At 42.7% G+C, this 27,646-nt stretch overlaps 1 protein-coding gene across 7 annotated transcripts in view; it reads left to right on the plus strand.

The window, feature by feature from the left end:
• Positions 1-27,646, plus strand: part of phldb1b (pleckstrin homology-like domain, family B, member 1b) — a 111,821-nt gene that overhangs the window by 39,322 nt on the left and 44,853 nt on the right. For all 7 annotated transcript variants that reach the window (XM_087179872.1, XM_087179873.1, XM_087179876.1 and 4 more), the window contains exons 5-6: positions 18,160-18,285; positions 24,739-26,252. In XM_087179872.1, coding sequence (XP_087035998.1) covers positions 18,160-18,285; positions 24,739-26,252 — 1,640 coding nt within the window. The remainder of the gene's footprint in view (positions 1-18,159; positions 18,286-24,738; positions 26,253-27,646) is intronic.

The raw sequence follows: 27,646 nt of genomic DNA on the forward strand, positions 1-27,646 counted from the left end.
TCTCAGCCCCCCCCCCCCTTTCCTCCACGTGAGGCCTGTTTATAGACTACAAATATATACAAGTCTGCCAGATCTGCAGACACCCCCCCTGCCCACCCCCTCTGTCCAGCCTGGCATAACCAGACCCCAGTGTGTCTGTCTACTGTTACACCGCTATTCTGGTACCTGGAATAGAAGAGAGCTTTCCCTTCGTGCATTTTGCTTAATCAGAGGCTTCTGGTTCCTTTATTTTGATTGTATTAGACATTTATTATTATTTATAAATATCTATCTATCTCAAACCCACCTTGCTGAGCCATTGTGCCGTACACTCTGCTTTAAAAATGTAGTTACTGCTGCATCTTCTCAACATCTGTCACCTCTGACACATTGAGTTGACCCCATTGTAAGCAGAGGATGTGAGTAGCCCCCTGTGCAAACACTCATCATGGTCGGACATGTGTGAGGGACGACGGGGGCATCGCACAGAAGAAAGAGTTTGGTAGCAGCTGGTGTGCACACGCTGGATCAGTGCGTGTGCCTCTACACGTTGTTGCTTACACAATCTTTGACCGTACATCCTCAGGTCAACGCAATGTGTCCGAATGAGACGGTGGTTAAATACTACAAATATACCAGAGCCCACTGGAGGTCCAGGTGATGAATCCCACTCTGTTCCTCATGTAAAGGTTGATATATATATTAATGAAAGGAACTGAGGACAAGTGAGTGTGGAGCATCGGTAGCAAAACACATCACATCACATTTTCTCTTGTATATACCCGACTTGTGCTTGTCTCAACATATTCTGATCAGAGTACATGTCCTCACGTTGTACTGTAATAATGCCCCACCCCACAAATACCAATATAGTTGCCTGCATTTTTTTTTTTCTTTGTTAACATTGTGTCTTATCCTCTGACAGAGTCAAATTTAAGGCAGTTGTTAATGTTAAATTAAAGATTACTTATAGAGAGCTGTCACATCTGGGCAAAACTGTTCCACTAGCTTCTGTAACATCATTTCTTTCATTGATCTTTTATGAAAACATGTTGTGTTTTTTCCGGGGGTCTAAGAGAAATCTGCACCCGCTTCAGAATTTTTACAAAGTTAAACAAAGATTTTTAATCCGTTATCTGTAGCCCGAGACACATCTACGTCTTATTACAGTCTTATTGGGAATATTATCTAAATATATGAAGCAAAGCCACACAGCACACTAATGAGAAGTTTCAGTTTCATTCCCGCTCTCTGTTGTCAAGGTCCTGACATGAAGTTTTTTCTTTCCCATTAAATCCTGATTCTGATCCCTGAACTCAGAGTTTCTGCTTATATCAAATATCAGCGGTCTCTTCCTCCAACATGTAAAATCGATATTGGCCAACAAGTGGCTTGTGCTTACCCACAGACACAGCCCACAGGCATACCAGCAGTGAGCGTAGCACACCGCGGTTGTCATGGTAACAATAGTAAACAAGGTTAAGGTTGTGGAACGGTCATGGTTTGGTTCGGTTTAGGCACAAAACTACTCGCTTAGGTTTTGGAAAAGATTGTGGTTTGGGTTCAGATAAGTACTTCATTAAGGTTAGAGGACCTCCGTCATCATGGTTGCAATAATAACCACGGTTAAATTAACAATTTAAAATTGTCGTACTGCACTTGAACATTTTACATTCACAGAAAACAGCCTCCACTTTGAAATTGAACTTAAAGAAACTACCATTTTAATCCGTTTAAACTAAATCTATCTGAATAAAAATCTAAATCTATTTGATAGGATGCAAAAAGGACTTAATAGAATAAAAGTAGTAACATTTTGACTTCATTCTCATAAAACCAGGGCTTTTCTTACAGCTAAATAAAAATAAAATAGGTAGTCGGGAGGCTGTGATTTCTAACCAGACAAAAACAAACAAAAATGAATTTGACTGGAGAATAAAGAGACACTTTACCTGTGAAGAGGGAGAGCTCTGATTGGAACCACAAGAGCATCAAGATCCCACCTGATCAAGATTAATTAATTTAAGAAAACCATGATAATTATATGGGTAATTGTGCAGAGTGATTTTATTTTTTTATTTTTAAATACTGGATGTGCTTGAAGCCAGAAAGTGACAGGTTTGGATACCTTGTAATGTGAATCATCACCTGAATTTGATGTAGAGAAAACGCAGTATGTATACGAGAGTGAGAGAAAAGTAACACACCTTAATAATGCACAGATGTATTCAGCAACGAGAACCCACTTGACGTCTGATCGTTGTCACATATGAAGAAAAAAAGTACAAATTAGGCCGCTGTGAGCAACAGCCGACCTCTTAACCAGCGCACATAGTTTGGTTTGATACTGATTGATCCTCGGGCCTGCAGCCATCTGCCTCTGGGAGCGTGTATAACAGCAGGGGGATTGGCTTTAATAGTTCTGACAAAAGGAGAAGAAGGAGGGGATGGGGAGTGGGGGGGGAACATCTGTTCGGACAAGCAGTAACCAGCCTCCGACCGTTATTGTGATGAGCGTCCACTAGAGACAGCAGCTGACAGCCGGCTGGATGCTGCATCTGGATGCTGAGAGCAGCGGGGAAGTGAATGTGACAACATGTTTTAAAGAGCCACTCCGCTAATTTTACTCATCGAGGAGTGTAATGTCTTCTGTGGCTCTGGAGGGAGCTTAATGAACTACACCAAGTAGCTGCATTCTGGGAAATGTAGGATTTTTTTTTGACCCATGTTTGGGGCAAAAGGTCTTTAACTGTTTAATGAGTCTGGTAATCTGATTTTCAAAGAGTTTATTTTGAAGAATTCAACCCTTTTGTGTGTGAAACACTTCAAGCCCTGTTAATTAGTCACACGCGTTTAAATACAAGTCACATTCTTTTCATGTTAATTACGTGCATCTTCAGGACTCTGTAGTACTTTTAACTCTAACAGTCACACACTCTACTCTCTGGTTTTGAGAGTATGAACTTCCTCATTGAAAATACCAGTGAACTTTCATCAACTTTGATGTTGTAAATGTTATTTAGGACCTCAGGGTTTAGTTTTTCCGGCGGTATATTCAAGAATAAGATGTTCTTGTCACGCCACCCCGACAAGATGCAACAGTTTTTGTGTCATATGTGGTTTAATGATAAAAGAAGAACTCAGAAGTATAAAGAGCAACAGAGTCCATTGTTTGGAGAAGGTTGGGGCGGATGGATGGGTCTCCGAAAACACCGGGTCTACAAAAAGGACCTGGACACAGGGGTCATCGTTGACTCTCCCACAACCTTAACTACGCGTTCACTATAGTAACCATGACGTCAAAGGTCCTCTAACTTCAGGGAACCAAGCGCAGTAGTTTTTGTGCCTAAGCCGAACTGAACCGTGACCGCTGCATAAGCGTAACCACCTGTTTGCTATATCTGCCGCCATACGGGCGCTGTTTCCGGACACGCTCCTACGGGTGGTATCGGAGGGTAGGGACAGTCGTTCAGACTGGAGGACTTGTTGAGGGTCTGGTTTGACTGGTTTGAATATGTGATCACTTCTTCCATATCATTTCTTCCAACCTTTTTATTTACTCAGATGGTTTTCCCAACATGATGGGAATGCAGGGTTAGACCATCCCTCCTCCTCCTCCTCCTCGTCTCCCCAGTCTACTCCTTTCAAAACCAGTCCCATGTCTTCGTCTGGTATGTGCATCTGTGTTTGATGGCCCCTGGCTCGGTGAAAGGCAGTCATTGATTAACTGGTGGGTTTGACTCTCTGGCCTTTGCTGAGGGCGGCTGTAAACCATCAGCTTTCCATAGCAACTGTCAGCCATAGTTGTGGGCATCCCTTTGTCAGCGCCTCCTCCACTTAAGTGAGGCGGTTTAGGGACAGTGTCTTTGTTTGGTCATTTTGCGATTCTGTTGTCGTGCGTGACAAAGTTTTTCCTCATAGTAAACTGATAGCAAATAAAAACGTGCGGCTCCCACTTGGCAAATGAGAGTGTAGTGAAGCTCTGTAAATGTATACCTCCAAGGTCCTATGGTGATTTTATAATGGTTTATAATGGTACCCTGACCAATCAGGACTCACTAACGTATTCGTCCAGCAAGTTAAATTTTGAGTCGTAACACAGGTTGTTAGCAGTAGCAGTTGTTGGCTACAGTTTGTCATGTCGATTGATCATTAGTGCCGGATCAGGAGCTACAACAACCTGTATTATACAGTATAACTGCTTCAGTCTCATCCATACCTGCTGCCATTGTTTGTGGCTGTACCATATTTCTTTCGCTGTTTTTCTGGCTGTGTTATGGGAGATGATGTCCCTGTTGTACCACAGTACTAGGCCGTTTTTTGAATCGCTTAACAAAACAGAGATGTGGTCTGGAACCAGGCTGCCTAAGCTTTCCACTCTTTAAGAGATGATACAGAGCAAGTCACTGCACTACTTTCTCCAACAAAAATGATCCAAATGGAATCAGAGCCTCAGAATCTGGTTGGTTTTCCCTGGAAAAACTCACAGTTAGAAATCTGATAACTGGCAATAACCGTCATACATGAACAGAAAAAAGAAAAGGCGACATTCATAGAAATACCAATATAATATTCTTCCTATTTCTTTCCTTTCTGCCTGTTCTTTTGGCTTTTTTTCTGTCTGGCGCTCTGGTGGATGACAGAGATCCTGTGAACGTGCTTGCGTGAGTTGAAAATATGTTTTCACCGCCTCTGACAGACGGGAAGGTGCAGAGGGAATAACGTGACAGCAGTCATGAGCCGGACTGGAAGCCACAGCCGTGATGTGCTACTCCGCAGAGCCAAGCCAGTGTTACTAGGGCGTATTTATAGCACTGCATTTCTGATAAGTGCAACTCTTTAACAAAACTCCTCTGACTCCACATGAACTCATCGTGGGGGAATGCGAAGCGTTCTCGCTCTGACCACCTCTGGATCCTCTGATCTAATCTTCTGGGAAATGTACTTGAGGCCCGGCCGACGCACTGGAAAGATTCAACGTGGTCGCACCACAAAATGATGGAATATTTGGTGCACAGACACATTTCAGATAGGTCAAACGGTCCAGGGCTGCCAACCGTCTCTCTCCTTAATGCCACAATACCCTTGAGGCATGATGTGGCATTAATGCTGATTGGCCTGAATGGTCCCAAATGAAAACTCACCAGGGTTTAAAATTATTATTCTTGACAGCTCTGGTATTAGGTTAGGAGTTTTAGTACTTGATTCCCTTTTTATGATTTTTCTGCTGTTTAACATACATCACCGTGCAATGACTCAGGATTAGAAAAATGTTATTTGATTATTTTAATCCTCATAGGCAGAACTGTCACAGTTCTGGAGCCTGATTGGCTGACACATGTAGCTTCTGTAATTCTAATAAGGTAAAGTGGAGTGGAGGCTTTCCAGTTCAAATACTCCAAACTGGACTGATTGGATGGATTTCAGTAATTCTTTAATAAGGGGACTCGGACTCAAGGGGTGGTGGGGACCAGGACTCTCTTGGATAATGTAATCTGTAATTTTCGCATGGCAAACAGGTTAAAATACTACAACACCCATGAGCCTTGCTGTTGTAAAAACGGTTCAATAGTTGTGATGCATTTCTTGGTACTCTTCTTCAGTCTCGAAACCATAAGTCAATTAACCGATTGGTTAGTAGACAGATACTTAACCCCAACAGATTGATAATCAATTAAGTGATTAAGCAGCTTCTTCCAGCTTCTAGAAAAACTAGGATTTGTTGGTTTTCTGTTTCATGATGTTGTACGGCTGCGAATAATTATCATTTTAATCTTGGATCAAGTTATAGATTACGTTATTGATAAACTGAGTAATCGTTTGATCAAGAGATGTTAATATGTAATTATTTTTATTTATTTATTTTTTAATAGTGCACCTCTGTATTTGATGCTAAAGCCTTTGTGCTTTTTTATTTATGCCGACTGACAAGATCTATTTATAGCTGTCCACTTTGACTCTGTATCAGACATTGTTTGCATTACAGTATGTGCTCTGTAATCCACTTAGGTGCTCCTGTAGTTTTATTAGAGAATGGGGTTATAGTGTCCTTGCGGGAAAGTAGTGATGATCTTTATAAATCAACTTGTTCCCTGAATTCCTGAATCGGTGCCATATGGAGAGCTCTATACAGCAGGGTTTGGCCGATATTAGATAATATATAATATAATATTTCCTGCTAAAATACGATAATATAACATTATTTATTGTATATTGCGATATATGATAATCTCATATATACAATACGATAATATTGCGATATTTTGGCCGAGCCTTCTGTTATTCAGTTATTCCGTTTTGATGCCATAATATAACTGATAAAACCCGTAGTTTCTTTGATACAGCACTTTTTTAAAGACTTTACTCCGGGTTGGTATCCAGTTGTTTCTTGGTTAGAGCGGAGCCGCTCTGGAGCACAGTGCAGGGCTGAAAGATTCTGTTCTTGCAGTAATACTCAGAGTGCACTCTCTCTGATGAAGGCTGTGATTAGACGAACACTTCCTGCTGTGTTGAGGAAGAAATTGCTCCCTCACACAGGTCAGGGAATCAATCTAAGTGATTAAACTCACACACACACACACACACATGCACAATCATCCTCCTCTCTGTGACTCCAATCCCTCTTACCAACATTGCCGTGTCCTCTCCTGTATGACTTGGTGCATTGTAATTATGAAAATGGCGACGTGTCATATTTTCCTGTTGGAAAGATGTTTGAAACACAGCCGTTGATTAAACAGATCTCAGTTTCTACCGCAGCTCATTTCGCTGAGGTCGGCCTTTCAGAAACATAATCCTGAGATGTTTGTGAACCACTGGCTCTTGGAAGAATCCTGATGTGCTTATCCCGGGTCAGAGGGTTCTTCTGAAGGAGGGGAAAAAAAGGAGATGAAGAGGAGATACTGGCGTGTTTTTAAATAACAGCAGCCAACATGGTCATGCCAGATGTGGAGCTGATATCTTATAGAGCTGGGTTGAAAAAAACTGATTCTCCGATTCAGATCAATCTTCATTTGAATAGTCAGATATCGATTAAACAAATCCAGAGATCGATCTTTTAATATATGCCTCTTAGATTAAAAAGTGCATTATTGTTACTTTGGGGTCCATTTGTAATGTAAACATTAATATTTTTAATAATGCACCAGGTTAGAGGAAGAATTTACAGCATTATTTCTCTGAGTGTCTCGTTCATATCCAAACAAAACTGGTGTTGTAACTGAAATATCTCTGATTGAATTGAATCGCATAAAATCGGGACCTTGTGAATTGGAATTGAATCGATTCGATTCGATATCTTATAATCCTAAAAATATCATAAAATATCGTTATATATAATAGAAGTGAAACTGTTTAATGGATGAGCCACTAGTTCTCACTGTCGGGTTGGGAAAGAGGTCACTGTATCTAAAGCCTGGGCCTTTTATATTGGCACTTCTCACCTGATTGTGGTGTTCTCTGTCATCATTTGAAATAGCAACAACAGGCAGCGACGAATATTCATCTTAATAAGAAGAATATTGTATCACATCATCCACATATAATGAGATCTTATGTTCCCTGATCCAATAGATGCTGCTAGAGATTCAATGGCCTTTGCAAATACGATCAGGGATAGGAAGCAATCCTGTGTATCACTTCATCTTAGATTTAATTTTAGAGATTGCTTGAGCTTTGATGTGGAGAGATCAGTAAAATGTGAAAAACCATAGGGAGAGAAAAACACAATAAATCTCTAATGGTTTCATTGGTTGGGATTTGTATCAGTGCCTCCTGGTGCTGCTTGTGGCGAACGCTAGATAGAAAACAGATTTCCTGCTTTCCAGACAGTAAAAATAATGGGATTTTGATGTAAAACTAATTTTGTAGCTTCTTTTGTAGATTTATTGAGAAATAGCTGCACTCATAATACCATGGAAAAGTATTTGATGAAGTGACAAGAAGGAATGTTTTATTTCACTGGGACTCGAATACAGTTTTACGGATGTTAATGCAGTCAAGATGGGAGCTGTTGTGTAAGAGCTGGACTCTTTACGAGGCTGTCAGTACGAAGAAAGACATGATATAAATATGTTGGATGTGATGGACATCTTGTGAATCCATTGTTTATGTGTTATAGCCTCCGTACCCCTGAGAATGTGCTCTGAGAAAAATAATAGACACTAACTTTTCTAACATAGTGACCGGGCTGGTTGTGTGTTGAAGCATTGAGGAGATTTTAGAGCTTGTGAGTTGAGGAAAACCCCAGATGGACTATCATTAAAACAAAAGCTGATGTTTTATAAGAGAATTAAACATTTTATCCTTTTCAAAGAACCTAAATAAAAAATGCTGCACTAATTGAGATTTTGATACGAAAATGGATCAAATGACGCAAACAAATCCACGGCGAATGATCCGCTTTTGAACTAAGCAAAATGTGTGATTTGTTGTGACACAGTTTGTAAACAGAAGACGGCATTGTGGGTGAAGAGTTGCGGCTAGCTGACAAACATCCGGAAAGAAGCTTTAAAGTGGCGGAACGATACCGACCACAACTTCCTGTCAGGACTTTCACAATAAAACCAGAGCGGAAATAGGATTCTCATCGTGATTCTAGGTTGTGGATTTATGATTCAAAAAGATTGTCATCTTTTCCTCTAGGCCGGTGTTACCAGTGAAAACAAAACACCCCGATAAACCCACAGTCAATACCATATGGACTTCTTCTTCAGGTTAGCACAAAGCACTAATGCTAATGTTTCTCCGTGCTGGATGTGTAAATGCACTTGTTAGGGTGATAATGTGTCAGTGTTGTTATCAGCTTGTCCCTCTTCCCCTAGTGGCCAAAACAAATCAATTAATGCCGCTTTAACTGAAGATCCAGAAAGACAGAAAGATCCTTGTCTTTAATTTACATCATGATGATGGGAAGGAGAAAGAAGCCATTGCTTTCAGTAAATCGCACACCCACACAGACCAATCTTGTCATTGTCAGCATTCAAAAAAAATTGAATAGAAACGGCTTAAACATACAGTTCTTAATCTGCAGCCCCATGCAGAGGTATTCTACCTCAGTCACGCACACGGAGCTTACGTTTCAAACATTCGTCCTTACCAGAAAATTCCTCATTCCTCACTGGAAACAGGGTTTACCGCTACAGTAGCTGCGGGTCTTTAAGCGTCATTACCAAATGTCAGAGAGACCACCCTCCTTGCTGTGGAAAAAGTCGATCTCCAGAGAGCTCTCGACCTCCACCACCGCTGGGTTCACCTTTCCTGTCACCGCAGCTGATTAGCTCGTACGATGACTGATCGCCGAGGAGAACGTGACCTTTTGAAGACGAGGCCTCGCAGGTTTAAACTCAGGCCACCTAGGGAGACGTGCGTCAGGGCGTCAGAAATGAACTGAGGACATTTCTTTTTTGGAAAGCTTTCATCTTTGTGCTTTGGTTGTTCTGTATTCTACATCACCACCAGGTCACTGATGACTTGGAGCTTTCCAGTGGAGCCAAGACAAACTCAATGTGAAGTCCTGTTAAGGATTTAGTGGTTTGAGGTGCGGTGCATTTCTCTGCATGTTTAGGTTTCAGCATCTCTCCGATCTTATTAACAACCCCACCCATCAGTTTGTTTAATATAAGAGTAGCATGTCTGCAGCAGATCTGTTTAGTGCTGGAGATAAGGTGAGAAAACCCCCATTGTTTGGGTGGAGACTGGTGTTTGTGACCAGAAACAGATGCTGTTAAATAAACCGACAGTTGAGATAAGCTTGAGATATTGACAAGCGCCTGGTCCATCTGCTCCTTTCAGAAAGATTTTATTTTGTTGATCTTAAAAGTTGGAAACATCCCAGCAGACCTTTCTTCATACATCGGTCATGCCCGGTTTATTGACTTTACTCCAAGTGCTTCCATTAAATTATCTTTCATTCCTGTAATTGCGAAATGAAACACTGCAGTTTCTCTGTGTCAACACTGTGTGGGCCCTCTATAATGAATAACAGCGTGATTTATGAACCTAACCACCCCCACCTCCTCCCCGCTGACTGTGATACATGGCCTCTTTTAGAGTGTCTCTACATCCTGAACCGTTGCAGGGAGCTGGATAAACGCTCGCCATCCCACACCGTCATAAATCTACAGTTATTTTGTTGAGATCTATTGTCTGACGCTCCCTGCAGCGTGGCTCCTCGCTGCAGGAGGATCCATCATGATAAGTAGCTGAGCGGTGCTGTAATGGTTGAATTGATGAGTGCTAATTGGTATCAAGAGACTGCCAGTAATGGTCTTTACAGACATCGTCTCACTGCAAGCTTAAAGCAGATGAATTGATGGGGAAAAAACTGTGTTCAGACAGACACTGGTGAATCAATCGTCAATCAGTTATCGGTAGGTATCGTAAGTGTCAAATAGGCCAGAACCGGCTGTTAAATGCTGAATATATTTTGGGTTTGGAGGTCATAAAGAAAATAAAAATAAGAATGATTTAAATCCTTCTGAGGTAATCTCGACGTACACACCCTTAAAGTCCCGGTTGACTGGTTGAATGCTTTTAATGTGAAGCAGCAGCAGAAGGAAATGCTCAGTTTGCATTAGCAATAAATCAGGACAGCTTTAATACAGTGTGAACAATAAACAGTGAGGCTGATATCAATGACATAAGATTATACATTAATGTTGGATTAAATGTAAATGTTACATATGTGTAGATATGAATTTAATGCAGGAAGTAAAGTTTTTGCATTTATATAATTATAGATTCAGTATCGTTTTTGATTGTTGTGTTTGTCACTGTTTTGTTACTGTAAAACCAACACACTAATTGATACTTAAAATAATTGTTAATTGCAGCTTTAAGATTCCAGTTGTTGTAATTTAAAACAAACAAAATGAGTAACGGAGGTTTTTGCTTGACATGTGCAGAGATTTTTCTAAGGTAATCCACAACAGCCGAACATTGTCACTGCATTAAATATAGATTTTTAGATTTAGATTTTATATGTGATTTTGCACAGATTTACCATAATCGCGATCTAAGTCTTTATCAGATATATTATTATCTAAACTTCAGTGTAATATTGTTGTTCATCTGTGAAAACCTTTTCATGAACTTTTACATAAGTTAAAGAAAAATAGTTGTTTTAGTAGATTTTTTAAAATGGTTTCATTAAACTTAAAGACGTAGGAGAATTTTCCCAACCCATAAACTTCATCTGAAAAATTTTCCCCCTCAATTAAAAAGGTGGTTGATCTGTAGCTTTTGCTTCTTCTACATTTTCCATCAGAGGACAATGTCGTAGCACAGTGCATATTGGAGTTGCGTGCTATGTGCGTTTAGCTGACTCATCCCTGGTGGGCTTTATCTTGTCAGTGACCACACACGCTGCCCTGCGCCTGCAGAGATACGGGGGCAGGCTCCCTCAGGGGCAGCAGAGGAATCAGTGAGTGAGTGAGTGTCGGCCGCCAGCAGCAGTTTGTGCCGAGAGAACGGTGGAGAAGGAGGAGAAGTGTCTCCCCTCATCCATCAGCCTGCAGCAGCCTCTGCACCACTGTGGCATGTGCATATTTATACACACGATATCACCACGCTGAACAATGCTGCCTGTGCTCAGTGTCATCCACTCGCAGATCAGTCTGTGTCCGGAAGTTGTCGGTCCAGTTTCTATATATCATCAACCACCGCAGATGAGCTCTCAGTCTGTGGGAAACACTGCTAAACGGCACAGAGCATTTAGAAAACTAATGTGCATGGTTCCCTTTGAAGCTAATTTTGTATACAGTATGCTAAACCTGATAAAAATTATTAACAACTAAACTATGAAATTAACTGTTCTAACCACTTAACTCATATGAATTTAAAAGGAAGTGATACGAAACTACAGAAAAGTACGATGTATTATTCCTTTTTGAATGGAAACACATGATTTGTATCAGAAAACAAGACACAGCCATGCTAGCAGTGCTGCGCCACTTTGAGCTAAATGCCAACTGCAGCTTACCAACACGGTAACAGTGTCATTGGTAACGTGATGCTGTTTATCAGGTATAATGTTTACCGTGTTCAGCATCTTAATTCAAGCATACTAACCTGCTTTTTTCTGTTTTATATCCTTGCAACTTTAATATATTTTGTGTTTTGGACTTTTGAGCAGAAAAGAAGTATTTGAATTTGAAATGCTAACAGCAGCTTGCTAACATGCTAAAAAGGTTTAATGCTAAAACCATGTTCACAGCTTTAGCTTGGGCATGTTAGCATGCTAACTTGCTGCTTTTCTCTGTTTTATATCTTTGCAAATTTATAATTTAGCAGTTTTGGACTTTTTGTCACACAAAACAAGACATTTGAAGTCATCATTCAGGTGTTGGAAATATCACTATTTTTTTTTATCACATTTTATAGACTAAATGATTAATTGCTTATTGAGAAAAAGTCATCAACACTCTAATCAGTGATGAAAATAATATGGTGCAGGGTGTTCAGTTTTATTATTCCGAGCAGATTGTAACTGTAAAAAATAAGAAACTGAGTTAAAGACATTCAACTATTATTGATATTATTGATGTAACGTACAACACGGACACTTATTGTTGTTACTGATTATGAAATCAGCTGGAATGAATATGAATTTAACAGGAAGCTGACTGATACTACTGCACTGTGGTGCTTTGAGCTCATTTCTAGGCAGCATGCTAAGCTCCTAATAATACAGGCCCATATTAGCAGTAAGTATATGGTAAACGCTGTTGTTGGAGGTGCAGTTATGAACCTTCGTCCTCGTTGTTCCCCAGTATCCTCTGTCACTGTTTTTACAGAACTGCTGACTAAAAATGACACAGTGCACCACAGAGCCATCACCAAACCCCTGCAGCTCTGTCATGACTGTGTCAGATACATGCCGCTTCAAGCTACGTTCTTTTACACAGCGATTTCTTTGGAAGTGCCTGAACTGATCTCCACCAGGGAAATCGTGTTAGTGCAAGTCAGAGTGTAGGAGAGTGTGTGTGCCGTGAGTCAGGGAGGCGGAGGGAGGCGGAGGGAGGAGGGCGCCAGAGGAAACAGGAGCTAGGTGAAGGAGTCGGATGACTGCTGAAGTGGAGAGCTTGAAGACACGGCGGCCGAGCTGACGTGGCTCTTCAGACCGCAGTATTAACATCCCGACGACTGCTCTCAGATGCCTTGTTCAGCATCTTTTTGTTTTTCCCCTTTCATGACCAAACTGATGGCGTGCTCATTTTCCTGCTGATGAGACTTCCAAATATCAAGAAACAATTTCAAACTCTGGAAAATACCGACCAAAGTTATGTTGAGGATCGTGTTGTGACCACTGAAGGGAACGCTGATGGAAAGTTTAAAAACCTCTGCACCACTTCATCCAGATACTGAAGACGAAACAGAAACGCTAATGCAAATAAGCAAACCTCTGTGTTTGGACAGCTCACGCAGCATGAGGCATTTGTTGTACCAGTGTAAAGTGTCAGTGGTATTTAGCAGCACCACTGTGCTAGTCAGCAAATCTTTACCAGCTGATGATCCTAACGTGTGCAAGACACACTGCAATGTGCAAATTAATTTAGACGGGATATAGAAGATTGTCATGAAGGGGCGCCGAGACCCAAACACAATACAATCCTCTCTAAAATCTGTATGTACCAATTAGTGAATGTTGTTTTTCACCAGTAACGACATTTAAACTAGACATTGTTCAAAGTTACTGAACTGCCAGAGACTGATGTTGGTGGATAGTTCAGGGAAATGTGACGAATTTTTACCATGACGACCATGAAATACAATAAATCCCTAAGAATCAGCAGAATAAAAGTGAGAGGACACAGTGACAAACCGGCACTTTCTCCCTCCCTTATTACCACCACTGCTCTTAGCGAAGCTGACCTGGATGAATAAAGGTAAAAGAAAAAACAAAGCAACAACCAATGACAGTGTGTGTTCATTACCAGACCAACAGCCAAGTGAATTTCTTTACACTTTAGCAGTAATAATGACTTGCATGAGCTTGTTGCAGCTTATGAGATCAGTCTGAGACTCCTCCTCAACACGCTGCACCGGTGTGATTAACAATCAAAACAAGAAGGGTTCAATTCAGTTTTATTTTTACAGCGCCAAATCACATCATATATTATGTCAAGGCATTTTACAGGTTAAAGTCAAGACCTGACAATATCACAGAGAGAAGCTGAGAGACAATGGGGAAAAACCTCCTTCCTAACACCAGCTGACTGGTGTCTGTTTCTAGCTTTAAGCTTTCACCTCCTCCGAGTGTCTCAGTGGGTTTCCTCTGTGTTTCCTCTCCACAGTCTAAGGATGTGCAGGTTCGATGAACCCTAAATCGTGACCCTAAATTTCCTGTAGGTATCATTGTGAGTGTAAATGTTGTGGCTGTGCCCTGCCCCTTAGCTCATGTGTGCAGGGACACACTCCCACAACCCTGGAAAGCATATGTGGGTACAGAGAGGACATATTAGAAGAAATACAAGGGAAGTTCGGTATTTTTAGTTTTGAGTGACAGAAGCAGCTTCTGGGCTGCAGAGAACACAACTTGTCAAAACATAACAAACACCTCTTTTCTATCGCTGTGCCTCAGCTGCGTCCTTGCCCACGGCTTGTGATGTAATTAGGTGGTTTCTTCCCAGGCTGTCAGTGTGTGTGTGTGTGTGTGTGTGTGTGTCTGTCCAGAATAAAAGGCCATCTGGCTTTGTTGTACATCACCTCAGCCTCCTGCGTGATGGAGAAGTTTCCATCCTGTCTTCAGGCCTCATGTTTTCCCGTGACGACAGGCGGGGCATCTTATCTCCGCTCGGCCCGGAAGATCTTTTTCCCCCTCATAATCTCGGCGGGACAATGGCGGCGCTATATCGAGAAAGCAATAAACATGTGATTGCTTATCTGCTATCGGCCATGTGGCGCATGAAGGGGCTGCATTAGTTACGTGTTTTGACATTTCAAACCAGTGTGGAAAAAGTCGATGCGGTTGATATCGCCATAGAGACCGAGTGTGTTTGTTGGGTCTGAGTTATGTCATGTAAGTAGATACAGGCCTGATCAGTTCAGAGGATCAGCTCTGTCAGTCCGTGACTAATAACTCATGTAATATTGTGCGCCTGCAGCTTCAGACTGAAGACGTGTTCAAGCAAAAACAAACAAACTATAGCTCAGTTTTTCATACTGTATTCTTGACAGACAGAGGTGAAAGAAAATCAACCAGCACATGAACCAAAGTGCTCAAAAATACGTGACAAGCATCATGTACTCTGCATGAGACATTACAAAGCAGCACTGCCAACTTAAATGTGCCATGTGGAGTTTTCGTAAACAGACAAAAGTTATTTGCATTCTTTGTCTCTCACCTGAACCTTTAAACCTGCAACACATTATATTTTTGGTCATGTTGGGGCCAGAAGAAACAACCTATAAACAAGACAATGACATATTATAACATTTTAAGAGTGTATGGTAGCACATATTTTGCTATTTACACATCCAGCAAATATGGAGCAATGTAAGCATTCATGTGGAGGTGGGCGCCTGGTGAATTAAGTCCAATATTCACTCTCACTTCAGCTCTATTTTTTGGTGTACACCAACACCTGAGGGGAACATACGTGCTTTTAACTGTGAAATGATCCACTATGGTCACCAGCTAGTTGCCAAATGTGTCTGTCTGCTGTGTGTAGCTGGGCTGCTAGCATGCATGTAGCTTTGTTAGAGCTTTCTCTTTTACTGAACACAGCTGCCCTCTGTGGTCCTAAACAAAGCTGTGGGCTGTGAGACCAAAACAATGAGCTGAAGGACACTAAAAACGTCCTGCAGATCTGAAAGGAGCTTTAGAAGTAGGTGATAATGTTCATTTGGTTTATTCACATTACACACAGTCATTTGATCTGTATAAAAATATTGATTGGTGCAGATTTAAAGGAGCTAGTTGTAAGTTTTGCTATTGCTACATAGCCAACGTTAGCATTAGCAGCTGTTTGCCTGCCAGTCTGGGCGAGAGCTTCAGCCATCGTTGTGTTTACAATACAAGTGTGATGATGCACTGAGGCCGTCGTACATCTGAAAACCTGAAATGAGTCACAGGCTGTGAGGACTGGTGAATTTGAGTCAGTGGAACATCTGACAAACTGAACATCCTTTGAAATTTATCATTAGATATTTTTTAAACAGACGATTCAGTCTGTCGTCACTGTGTTCAGTTTGGACTCTGTCATCACAGCACATGAAGAGCATCTTATCTCCTTAATTGGAAGTATTTCCTGTAGAAACAGGATGTTGGGGGGTGGGGCACATCAGACAGTTTGATTGTATAAACCAATGGGTTTAGTTTAGGGAGAGAACACAGATTTATTTATTTGGCGTTGAAGGTATTTTACTAATTAAAAATGTCATTTCCCTGATGCAGCTTCCTGCTTTACTGAAAAGTTTTGAAATGCAAATAAAAACATATGTTTTTGTGTAAATGATAAATTTCTCTTTCTGATGCAAAGCCCAAACTTGTGTGATACTTAGAGATGTTTTCTCCACTTTGTCTTTTACATCGCCTGCAGCTTATCAGCTCAAAGTGTCGTCCATCATCACTTTTACATGGTGACGAGAGACTCTGTGCCCTCATGCTTTGTTGTTTCGTGTGTGTGTGTCGGTGACGGTGAGCGCAGCGTGATCTGCGTCAGCACAGTCTCTTTGTCCCGTCGGTTGCTGTTGGAGAGTTTTGCACTGGTTTCACCCCTGATGCTGTCAGAGCAGCTCTGACGCCTGTTTTCACCTTACTTACCTCCGCTGGCTGTTATGTCACTCCTCTGCGTCTCTGTCCAACCTGCGTCCTGTTCAGGGTCACACACACAGCTGTTGGGTGATTAAAGGAATAGTTTGACATTTTGAGAAATATGATTGTTTGCTTCCTTTCTTCCTGATTGATACCACTCTTGTCTTTACGTTAGATATGAATCTAGCAGGTGGTTAGCTTAACTTATCACAAAGACTTAGCAGGGGGAAACAGCTAGCCTCTAAAGCTTACTGATTAACATGTTGTATCTGGTTTGTTTAATCTGTACACAAACAGTGGGGATCAGGTCGCCTTTCAAGAGTTAAAGGGACAGACTGGGTTGAAAGATGCAGAATTCTTACCACATTTATAGTGACGTTCAATTATGTAACTATAATCTTCATTTTCTAAACAGTCAGATCCAAACAGAGGCACAGAGCTGTCAGCAGAGCTGCAGCGTCAGCAGTGTGAAGGCTGCCGTGGCCTCCGCTGACTGCAACTTCAAAACACAAATACAATGGGACATCGCAATACTTTAAAGCTACCGAATTACACGTTTGCAAATCAAAAAAAGACACAGGGGCTACATTACATCATGTATATTGAAGAAACTTGATTGTGCAGTATCTAATTTGTGCTGCTCCACTGACACACCTGTTATTATATTGTCTTCTGTTAGAGATTGACATGAACACATTAAACCGCACCATGTGGTTTGTTTACTTGATTTAAAAATGGAAACTTTACCTTCTAAAACATTGGCTTACCTGTCTTTACCTGTCTTTACCTGAAATCTGCTATACTGTCTAATCTGCTAAACAGTCAGCCAATCAGAAGAGAGGCTCAGAGCCTCCTCTCTTCTGATTGGCTCACCGACCTGTTGTTACTAGAGCTCCAGAGAGAAGCCTGAGAGAGGAGATGTAAAACTACACTGAGATGGTTTTTGGTTCTTAAAACCACAAATATATCTTCTTATGGATCAACACTTCAAAATAAAAGACAGCAGAAGAGGAAAATATGGAGCTTTAAAACTTTGTTGTTTCCCTGTTTTCAGTCTTTACGCTAAATTAAGCTAATCGCCTCCTAGCTTTAGCTTTATATTTGAGATACAGGCATGAGAGCGGTGTCAGTCTTCCTCTAAATCTTGAAAAGAAAGCAAATAAGCATATTTCCTTAAATGTCAGACTATTCCTTTATTTAGTAATGACGTATAGTCACCAAATTAACAGCATGTAGTCAGTAAATTACAACAATTCAGCATATGTTCCTGTGTTCAGACTGATGGAGGGACACAACTGTTCAATTTAAGAGAACTTGAACTTTGAGTTAATTTCCTAAAACTGTAAAAGAAAAAATGTTAAAACTGTTGTTGGTGTGTGTGTGGGACAAATGAATACCAATGCTGTGTCTGTGCTGTCTTGCAGGCTGTATGCTGTGTTTTGGCCAGTCAAACTTCTTCCGCTTCAACCACCCTGAAGAAGCCTTCAGGATGAAGAGCATGATGCCGCAGGCAGGAAGCGTCTCCACCGGGGACTACAGGATGTGTGCAGGTACCGTGTGGCGCCCACGCGCGTCCTCGTATTACACCAAGTTCATTTGTGCGTTTCACTGTATATCCTCACTCAACGCCGTCTGCCCTCCTCTTCCACTAACACAGGCCCACTGTGAATAAAAACACACTGTCCCTTTGTCACACGGCTGAAAAAGCCTAGAAAGAGCGTTTCCCTCGTGAAGTTCCAGTTTCAGCTCGGCCTATATGTGATGAATGGGTCAGATTGTTGCGGAGGCCGACAGGCTGGTGGTGAGGCGGAGCAGCAGGGACGTTTATTTTACAGGTGGATGTTTGCACAGCAGTAAACCGGCATTTTCCCTCCTTTTTTTTTCTTTTATAGCTGCCTAGGGTGGAGGAAGTGCAGCGGCACAGGAAAGAGTAGGTTTTAGTGATTTTCCTTTTTCTGACAAAAGACATTTTATGTGGAAAATAGAACGATCTCTTCCTATACAGTTAAACAAAGGCACAAGCGCGCCTGTTTTTCCTGTCTGCAGCTCCGTTATAAGACCGTTGTTGTCAGTGTCAGCCTTTAAAATGCGGCACCCGTTGAACCCCGAAGCCTGAATGGCGCCCAGCTGGGACCTGGTGCTGGAGTTCACACCATGCATGTTTTATGAGCATCTCATTCCTCTACGTCTCCAGGCAAAAGTTTCTAGCTGCTTGCATGTATGTGTTTGTGTGTGTGTGTGTGTGTGTGTGTGTGTGTGTGTGTGGTGAATGTTCCTCGTCGCAGGCTCATAACCGTAAGTGTATCTTTTCTTGGCGTGCTCTCCTACCAGGGATCTGTCAGAGCGTCCTGTTATTTCCCTCTTGGTGCCGTTGAGTTGACGCTGCTGCCACCAGGGGATAAGTATAGCACACAGGCGCGCTGGCCGCTCTGGACTTCCTGATCCCGTAATGAAAGCCTTCCGTTGTTTTAGAAACATACCATTTTCCCCAATTACGCATTCCTGCATCGCATTCAGACGAAGAGCGCTTATACCACTCCCATGATAAAGAGGGCATATCGGTCATATCTGCTCGGAGAGAAATTACACTTGTTATCTGTGTATGAATTCTGGACCAAACCCAGCTAAACCCAACTGACACACTGCATTTTTATATAAGAATTATACATTTCCAAGCTTTTCCGCCTGAACTCAAACACTGATATCAGTTTATAAAACACGTACAGTGGTTGTGAAACCTGCTGATATGATATGATGTTATGGTCAGTTTGTGCTACAGGGCAGTAAAGTTTTATTCCTTGCTCCTTAAAATACATGGGCCAGGGGCCACATTTTTCCCAGTACGTTATTCTGTCATGTCAGTAACGTTAACTAGGCAGCTGTCAGCGCACTCCTTTCCTGTTAGAGAACATTAATTAGTGTGAGGACTTTTCTTTCCTAACCTGTGCTGAAGCCTCTAACACTGACCTTCTGTAGATGTGGACCACGATGGAAATAAGCTTTTAGTTTTATCGTGTTTTTATTATTGATAATGTAATTATAAGGCAGGACTGAGTAACTGCAGTGTTGTGTTTACTAAATAAATCCAACTTGTATGGGATAACCTGTGTTTTGACAGACTTGTAGGTGGTCAAGGTCTCTAATGTATTATAGTTATAGTCCTGCATTAATATGAAAAAAAGAGATTAAAATCATGATTTGTCCCGAAGCTTGAAAAGAACAAAAGATTTCATGTTCTTTAGCATCAGCATCATGATGCATCAGATAGAAAAGGCCACGTACCAAGAGGTCAGCAGAAAAATCGCAGTGTTTTAAATGAACTGTACTTTCTATTTAAGCTATTCTAATCTTATTGATCACTCAAAGTGCTTCACAGTGGAAGCCACATTCACCCGTTCAGAAAGTGCTTTTCCCTGCAAGTGTAGAGCTTTTTCTACCATACCTGCACATTCACATGGGGTTCAGTATCTTGCCCAAGGACATTTTGAAATGTGGACAAAGAGGAGCCGGGAATCGAACTGCCGACCTTCCAATTAGTGGACGTCCCGCTCTACCTCCTGAACTGCCCCAATAACATTTAGATGTTGAAGTTTGAGGGGAAAAAAAACTCTTGGCTGCAGTTTGTTTGATAATCACCATCTGGACAGATGTTGTACAGATGTTGTGAGAGTGTGTTAAAGTTCCTACTGAGCACCTTGTTTCATCGGTTGCTTTTGATCAGCTGTAAAGATACTTTGCATCGTAGCTGATCTCGGTTCAGAGCTCCTCTGACGACGGCTCATTATGCGCCTGATGTGATGCATGTGATCACGCAGCTCTGCAGTGCCCGCTGTGTTTTTCACATTCACCTGTCTGTTGTTTGGTTTTGCTGAGCTGTGCCAGGTCAGTTTGGGTCCACTGACCAGCTGTCTTCAGCCAGCTGTCTTCCAGCTACCACCTCTTCACTGATTGGACGTTTCCTGTGCCGCTGTGCCCGGCCAGCAGACGGCTTTGTGAACCCTGAGCTGCTTACTTAAAGTGGCCGACGGCTGTGGTTACAGTATCTTTTTCACAAACTATTTATAAACCTCCACTTTCATTCTACTGTCTGCCATCTCTCCGCCCTCCCTCCCTCCCTGGGTTTCCCCTTCTGTCCCTTCCTGCACCCACCCACCTGCCTTGGATGGGTGCTCGCCTCGCTTTTCAACAAAAGGCCTTTATCTTTCTGTGATTTGGCCACTGTATCTGTCACTGGCTGCTTGACAGAGCCGAATGTTTGTGAAGCAGCTGATTGTGATTGTGTTTGCAGTGCGGCACCATATGGCTGTTGAATCTCTGATTTTATTTCATTATGCAATAAAAAGTGTCCATCAATAAAATAGGATTAGATAATTTTGACAACACACTGAGAACCTCTGTCCTGCCCTTTAATTTCCATTTCTAAACCAGTTTAATCCCCATTATCATCCCTTTTAATATTTCACATAAGGTCTCTACTATTATTTTATTTTATTTTATTTTATCTATGTGACAGAGTTCAGCCAGAGGGAATGACACACATAACCTATTAAAAATTGTAGTTTTTTTGTGTTTACTTTAATTAATTTTTTTATTTGGACTTCTGCGTTCTACTTCTGAGTTTATGTGCGTTTAGGCTGTATCATATTCTGAAAGTATAGAATCAGGTTTAAACAGACTTTTAAACAGCAGTAGAATATAATAATGTGCATTTATTAAAATAGTGGGCATTAATACCCATTAGAAGTACTTGTACATTAAGTATTTCCATTTCATACTACTTCATATAGTATATAAAAAAGTTTGAAAAATTACTTCAGCTTGACCAACTACAGCAGTAAAAATTAATTTACACATACGTAACAATCCAGTAATATAACATATAACAACAGACACAGAGAGCTTTTACTTCTGATACATTTTGGTAATGATATTTTCTACCTATGTGACATAAATAAAAAATACTTTCCTTGCATTTCACTGCAGGATTTTTACTAGTATTTCTAGTCAAGTGAAAGAATATTTCCTCCACCACTAGTTTTTAAATGTGTCATGATGAATTTTAAATCCAGCAAAAGCTTTTTTTTTCATACAAACAAATTCAGAGACGTTCATGGTCAAATAAAAACAGTTATGGGTTCAGTTATTATTTATTTAAAGGAATTAATTTCCATTAGAAAGAAGAAAAAAAACTCTCTTCTTGCAGCCTCTCCTTGGAAGCTTTTGTTATTTAAACTAATATGTTGCCTTGGTGATGAGACCTGTTTCTTAAACGCATCATAAAAAGCATGTCTCCTGTCTCATCTACAATCTGCATTAGAGACACAATAACAGCGACAAGCCATTAAGTCAACTGCTGTGACTCTTTAAAAGAGCGCTGTAAAACTCCCAGTAGTTCACAGCAGCCTGGATGGAAAGAGCTACATCAAGTTAGCCATGACACCGGAAGTACGACGATTTTGCCTTCAAAATACAACGCAATATTTAATCATTTCAAGGGATTGGCTTATTCAGGAGATATATTTTTCTGAGCTGATTGGTTTTATGTTTGAACCTATGTGTCCTTGAAATGTAGGAGCTACAGTTTGAAAAGCCAGTATTTTGTTTTCCTTTCAAAATATTTGGGACAATGTTGACTCATTTAAAAGTCAGAGTCACACTAAGAAGGACTTTAAAATGTAAACTGAACTATTGCATATTGGTTGTAAATGAGAACAGCACATCTACAGTATTAAGTATTTTCCACGACCCCTTAAACTAAATTAGAATTTTATTTTGAAAGTTCTAACCGGAAACGCCATGTTACGTTCTAAGTAACTTGACGCCAGTGGTACCGTAGGCAGCGGCGGTGCCTAGCACCCCAACCCCCGGCTGAAATATCACCTCGGTGGTGAGTCTCCAGCTCTCCCTCGGCGTGTGTGGAGCCAGGCTCGGCGGGGCTCCGTCACAGCCGGTCCGGTACCGGTGTCCGGAGGATGTGGGCCTCAATGTGTGTCACATAGCAAGTGAACCGCACTGACATTGACCGGGGTCGCTGTTTTATTCCTTCATGTGAGTAACCCTCCTGCTTGATGCCTGAGAGAAGTGATACGAACCGGCCACACGCCAGATCCCGTCCAGAATATGACTGTTTGATTTTCTGTCGTTTATCAAGGAGCGTGCACGCAGCGTATGACATCACACACTTAATGCTATTCACTGGAACTTCGCTCTTTATCCTTCGTATAGGTTATCAATAAATATACCCTTAATTCGATACATATTTCTTCGCTTGAGTCACAGTGTGTCCTCGTGATAGAGGGATGTGTAGGGGGGGGGGGAGGCAGATGCTGCTGACGTATGTTTATTATTGATGATGTAATTAATGCCGAATTGTAGAGGTCGTCGCGTGGAATAAAATCTCTCGAGTCATGTCGTGTCAGAGTCGCGGTTCTACAGGCAAGTCAGCTGACACTAAATTGGCGGATTTTTAAATGAAGTTTTGCATGGTGCACTGGAGGCGATGGTCTGTAGCCCATGACATCATTGCATGGGCTTTCCTTCAGCAAACGGATGCATTTATTTTTGTCACCCACCCCCTCGTTTTCTTTTTTTTCTTTGACCCTGTACGTAAGAATCCAGCGGGTTTGTTTTCTGTGAGAAACATGTGACATTGACATACATGCCGGAGCCCAACAGATGAAATGTACCATCGAGACCGCCTGCAGGACCAGGACCACACTGCTGTGTAATATTCATGGATATGTGTTCAGATTTGATTGTGTTCAGGCTGTCATGAAGGCAGAGCTTCATTGTATGGCAGAGTCATTAAAGGGGAGCAGGCAGGAAGCTGCTCCCATCTCTGCTGAACAAGCACAGCTAATGCATTATTTGTGAAGCTTCTATATTTTAGAGCAGAGTTTTGCTATTGGGACGTCTCCTTCTGACATCATCACACAACAGAGACTAAATTGACTCTTCTATCTAATGCCATTCTGTCCTGTGTTTGTTTTATCGTTTCCTCCGCTGCACAGACATTTTTTTTATGATCTCCTAATGTTATTACAACACCGCTGAACATGACGGCTCTACCTCTCAGTGTTAGCACTGACGACTCCACGCTGCAATTACCCTCGTGTTTCCATTGGAACAGACAAGAAGTGCATTTAAACGGATTTCATTTAGCAGTAATAAAACCTGATCTGTGTCCTGATCCTTGCCTTAAGGCCACGCTGGTGAGTCTCCCACGTGGCCGTGTGTTTCTGCTGTAATAATCTACTATGCTGACATTAAAGAGAGACAGTAAAGATTAGATTACCCGGCCTGTGTCCTACGTTGCTTTCGGGCCACACAGTAATTGGGTTATGTAGGCACATTTTCTCCTGATCCCTATCCAATGCACAGGGCCTGTCTATCCGTTCATCTCCTCGCCTGTGTCCTTCCTTCTTTCCTCACCACTAATCCTATCTCTGCCTTCATGCTTGTCCGGTTTCCACGCAGTAGTGACAAGGTTACGACGAGACGTGGAGGTTCTCGACAGGGAACGGTTCTGAAACTGTTTAATCGCCTTGTACCGATGGGTAAGGTTGTGTCATCCGGCTGATTTGCATTAGACCTCATCATAGACGGTGGGTGAAGCATATGATGACGCTCTCAGAGTAAGAGTCATTGAAGGTACTTGTATATAAAGAGCTCAGAGAAGTGTGCTCGACCTCTTTGTGCTGATGAACGACGGAGATTGACACGGGCTGTGTTGGTGTGGTCATGTTCTCCAGGTGCTGACAAGACGGTGAAAGGTGGTTAAGGAAGGCCAGCTTGGGTAATGCAGCCTGGGTTTTGAAGGTTTTATTGTGGCGTCAGGAAGTCGGTACCAGGAATGTGGGCTTTCATCTTTATGGCGTTGCCAAGTTAAACACTGAACCTTCTGCACGCCCCACAACCATTGGATTGCTGTCTTGTTTCGGTTTTCTTTTGATTTCAAAGCCAAAAGCCTGATGTTTGTTTCTCTGTCTTCTCCCCCCTGTCAGACACAGAGAGCTTGGTCAATGGGAATCACCAGCCCAGTCCGGCCCAGTCTCCCCCAGCTCCTGGAGAGAGAGTCCAGTCCGAGCACAGTGCGATCGTCAGCTCCATTGAGAAGGACCTCCAGGACATCATGGACTCCCTAGCCATGGACGACCCTCAGCCTTCTTCCCTGGAGGCCAAGAAGCCTCCCGGAGGCCAAGCGGTTCCTCACTCCCCCCTGTCGCCGATGGTCAACGGAGGGGGCCGGTATCTGCTGTCCCCTCCCACCAGCCCAGGGGCCATGTCCGTGGGGTCCAGCTATGAGAATACATCCCCTCCCTTTTCCCCCCTGTCCTCACCCTCAGCTGCCAGCAGTGGGAGCTTTACCAGCCCATCTCCGAGTGGAGGACCCCAGGACCAGAGTTCTTCTCTGCCGCCAGTGCCTGTACGCTCCTCTAGCTACAATTTCACCTCCCAGCCTCCGCCTGTACCCCAGCCACGGACCATACTGCCTAACTTCAGCAGCGGAGGGGGGGCGGGACAGAAGGTCCAGGAAAGCCCCAGGCTGCAGAGGAAAGTCTTAACAGAAACTCCTCCAAGCCCCAAGCCAAGTCGCAGAGGACTGGGCCAAGATGGGTCTGAGAGCCCTCGACAGACCGCCCTCCTGTCCTCTAACGAATCTCTCAATAGTAGAAACATTGTGCCAAGTAGCCCCAGACTCACTCCCAAATTCCCCACCTGCTCATCCTCGTCTCCCTCCAGTCCCAGGACCAAGACGACCACGGTGCTCCAGGAAAGGCCTGCCAGCCCTTACAGAGAGCAGCCCGCTCTAGCTGATCGCTCCCTCACCTCCAGCCCCTCCAGGCAGCTTTCCCAGCCCACCAGAGCCTTCCAGCCTCCCTTGGATCCCATTGTCCACATCATCCAAGGATCGCCGCTACAGCAGCATCCACGTTCACTGCAGCCCCCCGAAAGCCCTCGCATGGGCAGGAGGAACCTGGAGCTGAACGGAGGCGGCGGAGCGAGCAGCAGCACTATGAGAGAGCTGCCGCCTCTTAGCCCCTCCATGGCTCGGAGAGGGGTCCCGGTTCTCCCAGGGGCGCTACCAGGGACAGTCCCCAGCTTGAGGACTCCAGATAGTCCCTCAGGTCTTGCTAAGCTCGTTCCAGAGAGTCCCAGGCTCAGACGAAAGAGTGGGTCCACATCTGAGGAGACGATGTGCAGCAGGGGGATCAGAGCTCGCAGTCCTTCACCTACCTCTGCGATGATGGAGGGTGGCGGCGGCGGTGGTGCCGGGGTACGAAAGGCCAGCTTTGGAAACACTCTGTCTCCTGCTTACAGTCTGGGCTCCCTGCCTGGCTCGTCCCCTGTAGCCAGCCCCAGGACCCACAGGAAGATGTCCGCAGGGAGACCCCACCCTGGGATGAGGGAGAGGAAGAACAGCATCACGGAAATCAGCGACAATGAGGACGAGCTGCTGGAGTACCACCGGCGGCAGAGAGAGGAGAGGCTCCGAGAGCAGGAAATGGAGAGACTGGTGAGTCTGATACACGTCACCAGGAAACTGCTGTAATTCACTCAAAACACCACTTTTACTTAAAGGTTACAGCAATTTAGATCAATATATCACAGGGTTTGTCGTTGCTTCTTAAGCCAAATCTTGACATTTTAGTTGTAGTTTATCACACAGCGTCTTTTCCTCACTTATCTACATGATGACTAACGTTAACACACAATATCAAGGTCAGACAGATGTTCATATTGATTGTTTTACTAAATGAGATGGAGCTTTGTACCTGATCACAGTTTCTAAATCAATCTTGAGAATAGAACACTAATTTAATGAATATTTTTCAGTTAAAAATTCTTGTTTAATCTGCAAATCTGCAGACATTGGAAGTTTCCAAAGCTCAAATAAAATATTCAAATATCTTTTTTTGTCCAACCAACAGTCCGAATAAAATCTGCAACTACTATCAAAGTGCAGTCAGGACACTAATGTCAGGGTTTTAATTCCAAACAGGGCAAGTATTGTGAAGTAAAGTCAGTTGCTTGTACAAGCACATGGAGGGTTTCTGATGTTTACAATTACTTTGCAGTGTGTCCTTGAGCAAAGTCACCGAACCCCCCGAACTGTTCCACAGTCACCGTGTGAAATGTATAACTAGAGATGATTATTCTGTTTTAACTAAGTAACTACAAAGCTTCCTGTAGTGGTCGCCATTTCTGTTGCAGTTAAATTCACCAGTGATCTGTTTTTCACATCGTCTTAAAAGCCCGATGAAAAGTCTCGTGTCTGCGCTCCCGGTCGAACTACTGAGAAATACCTCGGTGATAATAATGTGACATGCGTTGTGAGGAGTGCTGAATATATTGACACTGATGAGCCGTGGGTTAATGCTGCTCGTGTAGTTTGATATGTTTGCGTGCTTTTCTTGATCTTTTTTAAAACGAGTCTGTTGAAAGGATTTCACTGTCAGGTTCTGATCAGCTGTGAAAGCGAGCGTACGTAGATATGATTTTACATTGAGTTTGACAAGGAAAATATTTTCCAATGTGATGTGGGAGGGTTTTTGCTGGGAATCTCAGGTCAGACAACTGCCTCAAGCACCTTCTGAATTATCTGAAAGAATTTCATTGGTGTGATTATCGCTGGACGAGTTTGGGTTTGTGATGAAATGTTGTAAAGTTCTTGCAGACGCTCGTTCTGACCCTTATCTGTTTGACCTCGTGGAGGGAAGGAGTATAACGCTTGCAGTCTCTCAATTGAGATCCTTTACAGACCCGGTTGCTCCTCCTTTTTCCAAACAAACATGAACTGTCTGTAACTTGGCAGCCGGCTGTCTAAACCGCTGCTGACATGCGGTCTCAGGGCGCCCAGATGAGCCCATAGCAACCGCATTGTTTGTTGTTTCCTAAACTGAGCAGGGG

Source organism: Seriola lalandi, unplaced genomic scaffold (assembly GCF_002814215.2).
Source record: "Seriola lalandi dorsalis isolate HSWRI2012SDOR001 ecotype SW California unplaced genomic scaffold, Sedor1 jcf7180002054875, whole genome shotgun sequence".
Classification (NCBI taxonomy): domain Eukaryota; kingdom Metazoa; phylum Chordata; class Actinopteri; order Carangiformes; family Carangidae; genus Seriola; species Seriola lalandi.